This window comes from Ochotona curzoniae, unplaced genomic scaffold (genome assembly GCF_017591425.1).
Source record: "Ochotona curzoniae isolate NIBS_2020 unplaced genomic scaffold, NIBS_Ocur_1.0 scaffold_1852, whole genome shotgun sequence".
Lineage (NCBI taxonomy): Eukaryota > Metazoa > Chordata > Mammalia > Lagomorpha > Ochotonidae > Ochotona > Ochotona curzoniae.
Window position 1 is genome coordinate 14,239,254 of NW_024467087.1, and position 9,690 is coordinate 14,248,943.

Below are 9,690 nucleotides of genomic sequence, written 5' to 3' on the forward strand. Positions count from 1 at the left end.
CTTCTTTTCTTGGAGATGAGATCTGTGAAGATGAAGAGGATGAAGATGCTGCAGAGATCACTAGCAACCTTAATTAGTGTTACATATCATAGGTAATAGCCACTGGAGGTTTTCCAATCTTGGAGTAGTATTATAGAGAAAGGAAGTTACAAGATGAGGTCTTCATTTTAGTGAAATTCACTTTGGACTCTTTGATTATATGGCTAGTTAAGAGAGATATAATACTGAACTAAAGAGAACTAGTTAGGAACACATTATAATCATCCTATGAGCACTGATAACATTGTGAGCCAAGACAGATGCATCAAGGACAAAGGTGGGGGGAGGCATGGATTTGGGAAACATTTCAAAGGATGTTTGAGTCAAGTTCACTGACTGAAGAGTAAGTGAGGAGATATAGAAGCTAACTCTGAGGATGATGACAATACCATAGTGTAGCATTTGTAATGTACTTTTAACTTTTTAGCATCTGACATCTATGATCTCATTTGATCTTTCAACCATTCCACAGGGAAGGTTAAGGAATATATTTCCCCTTGTTTGACACATGCAGTCCAGAGAGGTTAAGTGATTTGCCCAGAATTTCATAGCTCATTAATGGCAGCACCCAGACTAGAATCCAGACTTCCTGACTCCTTAGCATGTGTTTTTTTCCCACTCCATCATGACGTTGTACTGTACATGTGCTTGACCTGCTGCTCACACATGCCCAGAAACAGTAACCATGAACGTTTCTAGCAGTGTAAAGAAGATGGAGAACACTTCCATTCAGATGACCAGCAGCTACTTTTCAGCCGAACAAAAATTCAATTTAAGAAATCAGTTCTGTAATAACAGTAAAAAATACATAAGATTTATTAAGGGCTTCATTTATTCCAGCCATAGTGCTCACTGCTCATATTTTTATGCTAACAAACTGATTCAACATTCATTACAAACTTATGAAAAGCATTCTTATGCTTGATTTTGTATTATAAATGAAAAAAAAAAAACTAAGGCAAAAAGCTGCCCAAGTTTGCATAGTTAGTGTTGGCATCATAGTTACAGAATATAACCAGTCTGAAAACATAGTGAGTTTCCTGTCTTGGCTTATATGCAATCTTACATTTTTCCTATTTCTTTTTTCCACAGAGTCACATAAGTCATAAGACTTCCATCAGTATGATAATTATTCTTGAAAAAACAGGAGAATTTTACTCCAGTTTTATTCCTGTCATTAACTGTTGATGTTGATAATGTCACTCTGAATTTTGTCATCATCTGTAAATTTTGGTAAATGACATTTAAAATAGCACCTACTTATTAACTTATTTTGAGGAAAATACATGGTAATATGAAGGTACCTCAAGGTTCAATGCTACAGAGTAGAAATTCCAGAAGTAAATTCATGAGCTGGCAACCAATTTGGCAACTGTGGTAGAAACATTGCTTGAGTAAAGGCCAGTAGCTTCAATAAATGGTGTTGGGAAAATTGAGTTTCTGTAACTAGAAAATTGAAACAAGAGTCCTTCCTTACCCTTAAAAGAGATATCTGAACTCACATATTTATAGCAGATCAATTTATAATATCTGAAATCAACCTAGATGGACATCATCTGTTGAAAGTATGGTATATACACACAATGGAATATTACTCAACCCTAAAATGAATGAAATCCTGGCAAAAATGTGTGGAACTGCAGATTATTATGCCTAGTGCAATAAGCCAGATAAAGAAAGACACATATAACATATTTTCTCTCATATGTGGAAGTGATGTACATAGATATAGTAGAAAAATTGTGTGCATATCATAGCATTTGATATACAGGTAATTATAAATATTGTTTTCATTGCATTAAATCATTTATATGATAATATAACCTTATTTCCTCACTTAAATGTTTGTCACATATCACATATTATATTAATATCCCTGGTTTCATAAAAATAGTATATCTGTGCATGTATGTAATATCTGCATATGAAGTAAATATGGGAAATACTAAAAATTTAACTCTTATCTAACATATATTTCCCCTTACATGTCAGAACTAAAATTAAAAAGAAATACTCATGTGTATCAGTTTTGTGCAAATACTGTTTTGTCAAATTTGGTTTTCAATATTTGTCAGAACATGCATATACCACTAAATTATTAATGATTTTTGACTGCCTTAAAGTTTACAGAAAAAAATAGTTGAATATATTTGATTTGATTATTGTTTATAACCCTGGCCTATTTTTCAGTAAACTATGGTCTTCTGACTTTTTATTTGTTGAAACCTTGATTTACTACAGCCTTTCAATACAGGATAAATTAGGATATATTATCTCAAAAATTTCAAAACGGAACAGCTAGAAATACAAAGAAGAATGAAATGTCATATGACACTCCATAAGTAAATAGAATTATTAGCAAAACATTTTCAATGATTTTAAAAAGGAAAAGTTGAAAAAGAAGTAGAAGTTACACATCCTTTTGCAAAACATTTTTGAAACCCATGCATAGATTTGTCATGGATTTTTCATAAACTTTTAGATGACTTCTAGTATTTGTTCAAGAATAAGATGAACTCTAAGGTAAGTGCTTTGTGAACTATGTACAAATTACAAACATGTGACACACACTATCATTATCTGTGTTCATGTCTGTTTGCCTGCTTAGACAAAGAGACCTTTGAGAAGAATGGATAATTATGCCTCGTTTAGGACCACATCCCTAGCAATGAGCACAGTAGTTGCTCTAAATCAAATGATTAATACATACTGAAGGGGTAATATATCTATGGATGCTACAATGTACAAGTCAACAAGTAGACTTGTGACTCTGTGTATGAACTAAGTAGGCACATCATTCCTTAGCATGATAGGCCCATGTGGCTCAGACAGCATAATAAATAATAGCTAGTGTTTCTTGAACTCTAACTGTAGAGCAGTCATTGTACTGTTTTAGATGAACCAATTCATGTAATTCCCATAACCAGTCTATAAAGTTGCGTTCAACACTATCTCTGTCCTTTTCGCCTATATAACCTGTATTGTAAATTTAGAAACTACATTTCCTAAACTGCTTTGCCAAGAAATCACAATAGTGTGTTTCATACATTAGGAGAACTTGCAGGAAAGAAGGCAACAGTGGAGAACTAAATACCACCATTGCTCTTCCTGGTCTCATATTTAGTTGTGTGGGTTCTGATGGAAGACATTTAAGATATCTGTGAAACACCAGCGATGTAACTTGAAGCAGTTTCTAAAATTTCCAAAAATTACTGCAATTCTTGCAACTGTCTCTAGTGAATCTGTGTTTGCCTCAGCTAACGGGAATAGTTTCTGTTTACCTGATCAATCTGAGCACGACATTTAGGTGTTACTGTATGTCCACAATACAGCTGAAGACAACCTGGAGAGAAACCTGAACAAAGCAATGGCAGATTGAATGACTGAATCCAACAAATTTCTTTTCAGGGCTTGTTCTCTGGTTGTACTCTACTGGTCTCGTCTACTGAAAACCCAACTCCAATAAATGGGCCACTCCTTTCCTTAAATATTCTTGAATTCTTCACTGGGAAATACGACTGTTTGTCTGCAAACTAGCTCCTCAACTTATGACAAAATGATCTTAGTTTCAAACCAGTCATTCAGTCTTGCTTTCTTGGATGCAGCAAGGTAAGTTGCAGTGCTCAACTGCCTGGAATGGGAGGTGGAGCATGGAGAGAGGGAGGAGAATCCAGTGGAAAGCTATTTGGGATGCTTACGAATTGATCAAATGGAGAAGAGCATTCAACTTGGGAGTTCTAAAAAACTCAACATTGATTTAATTTCAGAACACCCACATAGAGCTCATTTTTATATTTAAAATTTAAAAAGAAATATCGATGTGGAGTTAGATAGTTTTTGGAGTTTAAATGTGTAGAAACAAAATGTTTGGGCTGGAAGTGCCAGAACCATGTTAACCAGGTGCTATGTTCACCCCATTTTTTTTCTTTCAAAGCTAACATTTAATGTCGGAAAGATAGATCAATATATATTGATCTAGAGTAATGTTCACGATATAGTCAAGTGGCAAAAGCAAGTTGCAGAATAAATTGATGATATGATTGCACTTATTTTAAAGAAAACCCATACAAAATAACACCTGGATGCAGAATGTTAGAAATAGAGTGGTCGTTGGGTTACTAAACAGAGCCTTCTTGTTAAATTTCAAGGTCAGTGAGTGTTATAACTAAGGTCACACAGCTAGTTAAGAAGCAGAATCAATTCTACAACCTCTATCTCCAGACTTCATTATGTCATTCTCTCCGCAAGCTGTGTCTGTACCAAATCAATAAAGAGAAAAAGAAAGAAGAAACATAGCTACCATTTTGTGGTAGGGGAACTATTAAAATATGATTCTCATTTTAAGCTGTAAGCTGACCTGTTACAGAGAGTAGATTATCTCTTCTTCCAAAAGCAGCATCATTAAAACAAGTGCCCTTAACATTTCTTCTAATTTCTGCATTTCTCTCTACCTGAATGCTCTCTTGATTTTTCCTTTAATATTTTATTGATTTCACCCATTTATGTTTATTTCACAGAGTCAATTTGAAATATTTCTCTCAATAGCAAGGAACATTCTGCACAAAATCAGAAACTTACCTCAGCACCTAGCATAATGCCTGATTGAAAATAGAAATTTAGTATTTGTTGCAGGAATAAATTGAGGATTGAATGTATTTGCTTATGTTCCACAAGTACTTTTCTTCTTTTTGATATTAAAAACATGGTTTTGGTGGCTATGAATATCACACATAGTTAGCCTTTTCTACTTATTGGTTCTATATCTATGGATTCTAACAACTGAATATAAAAATATTTTTTAAATGTTTCTGTATTGAACATGTACAATTTTTTCTTGTCATTATTGTCATTATTGGTCTCAAGCACAGTCTAACATTGTGTATAACATTTCTGCTGCAGCAGGTCTTACAACTAGTCTACAGATGGTTTAAAGTGTTCAGGATGGAGGTATGTACAATATATGCAAACAATATGCTTTCTTATGTAAGGGACTTAAACATCTACAGATGTGGGTGTCTATGAGGGGTCCTGAAACCAGTACCCCATGGACACTAAGAATGACTGTACCTTTAAAAAATATAATAGATGAAATTTGAGTAAATGTTGCATTTATTTTAAAATTGAGCTATTTTGATAAGTGGCTTATTCATCCTCAGTTTTTCTCACTTAATGAGTAAGGATGAGACACAGTCCCTCTGTATGTCTAAACTCACTTTGCAGCAGCACACAAGGTCAGATCAACCTCCAGCAGTCAGGGGTGAGGGACACACTGAGTATCCATAGTGGCTTGACTCTAATGTAGGTGCTGTGCAATTTATTGTTTTCTGCCTATTTACTTCAGGTTCCCATTAGATTGCTTAAGAGATGATTTTATGATGTTTGGTAAAATTGCCCAAGCTAAAGTGAGATCAGAAGACAGAATACCCAGATCTTAATACCACATCTATCTCCAAGTGCTTTCAAGATTTTGGGAAAGTTTATTCTTTATACATAGGGCCTCAAATTTCACCTATAGAAATGAAATATCTGTAATAACATCACAGTTTCAATAATTCTGAAAAAATAGTTTCCTTCTCATAGGACTGTGTGAATTAAGGTTTGAAAAACATTGTATTCTGTGACTAAAATTCAGAAGACAGAGTAGCAAGTGTTGGTAGAGATATGGAGAATGGGGAACACTTATACAGTGTTGGCAGGATAGTAAATTATTGCAGCCACTGCAGAATACACTATGAAGATTTCTTTAGAAATATTCGTGATGCACGACTCAGCAATCTCATTTCTGGGTATATATCCAAACGACAGGAGCACATTATATCAGAGATCCCTGTACTATTATATTATAGCAGTACTGTTTACAATAGCCAGGATTTAGAATCAACCAAGGTGTCCATCATCAAATGATTGGAAAAAGAAAATGTGGCATGTATACACAAGGGAGTCTTATTCAGGCATTAAAAAGAATGAAATTCTACCATTTGCAACATAATGGGTGAAGTTGGAGGTTATTATGCTGAGTGAAATAAGCTGGATACAGAGACAAATATCATGTGTTTTCCCTTATGTGTGGGATATAAAGAATTTTAAAAACAAAATAAAAAAGCAAACAGAAAAAGAAATATCTGTTAGTATCAATATTGCTACAAATACAGTTTTACCAAACTTGGTTATACCTTTACCCAAATGGTGGTTAAGAATGTTATGTTACTGTTTCATCGGCACCCTTTTTTCAGAGATAGAACTTATCAAATGTCTGCAACATCTGAGGCTATGTCCAACTGAAGCCAGGAGCCCAAAACTCAACCCATCACTTATATGCGGGAGGTGGAAACTCAAGTGATTGAGGCAACACCTGCATTAGCAGGATTCTGGAATTGGCAGCCAAAATGGGACTCAAATCAAGGCACTATGGTATGAGTTGCAAGTATTCCAACAGTTGTCTTAACCACTGTGCCTAGAAAAGCCTTCAAAACTCTAGTTTTTAGACCATTATTAGTTATGTACCTCAATATGTCATCTCGGTTTCTCTTTCCTCATTGTTAATACGAAGAGGGATTTTCAGGGTCTTTTGTATGAGTTGAATAAAAATATCAGAAATATAAGCTAACAGATTAGAAAGAAGTCTGGAAAACAGAAAGAAAAATAAAACTCTGAGCAAATGTAGGAAATAGCAACAATACCGTTTTCCCATGATTCTAATGTTAAGTGGCACGAAGGACACTATGCATACACAGCAGGATTTGCTGTTTTCATAATTGTAAAGCTTCAAGTCTTTTATCACACCACTCTGTCCTATTCTGCAATTTCTGTTATGTCTTGGTTTTCACCACTGATAATAAACCTTCTTTAGATTCCTTCTGTCAGTGAGGCAATGATTTGGGCAGACTTATTTACCTGAAAGTGACTAACCAAATAGATGACCCCTAACAGTGTTACATGTTTTGGAATAGCAAAATTATTATAAAATGTGTAATAGAAATTCAGTTGTCAGTAATAATAATATTTTTGGGTGGAAGAATTTCCAGAAGTTGCTTTCAATGCTAAAGTCAGAGCCTTAAAACAATTTTCCGAAGAATTAAAGACGTAACTAACTCAGTGTTATTTTAGAAGTTTAGAAAAGAAGGAGACTTATGCCCTTCTAGCCATAACTTTCCTCATTGCCTCTTTAACATCTTTGTTCCTTAGGCTGTATATCAGGGGGTTCAGCATGGGTGTCAAGGCTCCATAAAATACTGAAATAAACTTGTCCTGGTTAGAGGAGGACTTGGACTGAGGCTTCATGTATGTGGAAAAGGCCTTGAGTCTGCCCTCAGGTGAGCGACTCCTCAACAATTCGGATACAGGAGAGGAGAACAAACGCAAAGGGTAGGAGCAGGTGAAAATGCCAGTGATGAGGATCATAAGCTCATTGAGGCGGGTGTCAGAACAAGCCAGCTTAATGAGAGAATTTCGTAGACAAAATGATTGATGACATTAGCCTCCCAGAAACGAAGCCTTAGAGATAAAACAAGCATTGCAGTGAGCACAAGTGATGCCCCCCATGAAGTAGCAGCCAACCAGACACAAACTGGGCCATTCATGAGCACTGAAGAGCGCAGTGGGCTGCTGATAGCAACCACACGGTCGTAGGCCATGACGGCCAGTAGAAAACACTCTGCTGTGGCCAAAACCAGGGAGACACTCATTTGGGTCTAATATTTTGAATAAGAGAGGTAGGGATTGGTGGAAAAACAATGCACCAAGACCTGGGGCATGGAGGTCATTCCATAGCAAAGGTCTAAGAAAGACAGGCGATTAAGGAAAAAATACATCGGAGTGCGGAGGTGGGGGTCAAAGTGGATCAGAAAGATGATATGTTCATTTCCCAACAAAGTGTCGAATTAAGTTATTAGCACCAATGTGAAAAACATGCCATTCAACTCAGGATAATTGGAAATGCCAGTAAGGAGATACTCAAACACTGCTGTATCATTGTCTGTGGCCATTCTTCCCTCTTGCCACGACTTGCTGGATGAGTGCCACTGCCGCTGCCAAATTCTACCTGAAAGAATGAGAGTGAAGACGAAGGCGTGAGAAAAACAGAACCAGTGTGCATGATTCTTGGCTTTGCTCTTTCTCAGAAGACTTGGAACACATAGAGGATGTACAGTGGGGTCAGGGAGAAACCTAAAAATATCCTCTTCTTGATTCTGGCAAAAAAAAAAAAAAAAGAAAAAATAGAAAACTCCTGATCAATTCTAGGTAAACAAACATAAAAACAAAAACCTCCCCATCCTTTTGGAAATAGTTACATAAATAGATCCTCAGCTCTTTCCCACCAGATGACTTCTGAGAGAATTTTTTTCCAACTAAGAAGATAAGGTAGATTATCCTCTCATTGATGTCTGCTTTTTTTTGCCCTCTAAGTCAGATAGATAGTGTATCAATGAATTAATATTCTCCATCAAGAAGATATCTTGTGACATATGATCTGCCTTGGGTAAAATATTGTCTATTTTTGTGACTGTGTCTGCCTCCTTAGTCTGTGCATTCCTGCCTTTTCCAATAATGTCGGTATCTACCATGGTGTCTGACACATAGTTCGGGCCATAGCACCTCTTTGATCTGATCCAGTTTGTAAATGAAGTTGTTGGTGAAGCCGTTAAAGAACCCTCTTCTAAGATATTAGTTCAAGTTACATTTATAGTGTCTCCTGTGTTTTGCATGCTGTGGTTACTGAACCCAAGTGAGAAGTGTGGAATCCCAACCAGATACTTCTGAACATATGACTTGTTAGACGAACATACACGTGAACAGCTTGTCTGAAAAAACTCTTTCTTCCTATCTTTGCTCCTCTACTCCCTCATTTTGCTTTATTTTTCTTATACCACAATTCAGTAGCAGAAACTACATCAGCAACTTGGCTATTTGCTTGCTTTTGATCTCCCAATCAAATAAATTTATTGAGGACAGAGACTTTGGCCCTTTTTTGCTTGTTACCTGGTGTATTCCTACCATCTAGGGAAGTCCCTGGGGTTTCACGGGGACCAACATTTATTAAATGAACATGTAAAGTTTTAAGTTCTTATAGGTGTTATTCTGAATCTAAATATTCTTGCCACTTGAACTTCCATTTTTCATTCCAACACATTGTCATTACTCACCTGGATTTTGCCAGTAATGTCTTATTTGGTTTCTTTGTATCTGGCCTTTTCTTCATTCAGTTCACATGATCCTGTAAAATTCTGTTAGGTCAGGTCACAGATTTTCCACTAGAAATTTTCTGTTTTTCATTGAGGTATGACTAACATATAATCAAGTATATGTAACTTACATCCTGATGAGCTTGAGGGTAAGCACAGGAAATAGTCACTATAAATAATGTCCAAATATAACTGTTATCTCCAAAACCTTTTCCCTCTTTTATTTTTTGTGATAGGAATGCTTAACAGCCTATATACCCTCATATTTTTAAAGACACAGTATCACATTGGTAATTATGGATTTCCATTTCAACCTTGCTAAGCATCAGTGTACTTGCTATGTCTGATAAGACTTGCATAATTTGTGTCTCTGTTACCTCTCTGTCACCAATTCCTACTACCCATTTCCTTACTCACTCTGCTCTGGTCACCCTAGCCCTTTAATCGATCCTCAGATCCTCAAACTACA

The 9,690-nt window shown here is 36.0% G+C and overlaps 1 protein-coding gene across 1 annotated transcript; it reads right to left on the reverse strand.

Moving 5' to 3' along the window:
* Nucleotides 1–7,167: 7,167 nt before the first annotated feature.
* LOC121169467 (olfactory receptor 13H1) lies at nt 7,168–8,024 on the reverse strand. The gene is given in 4 exon segments (XM_041000061.1): nt 7,168–7,369; nt 7,371–7,413; nt 7,416–7,487; nt 7,490–8,024. Coding segments are annotated over 4 exon segments (852 nt in total).
* Between the last annotated feature and the right edge of the window lie 1,666 nt (nt 8,025–9,690).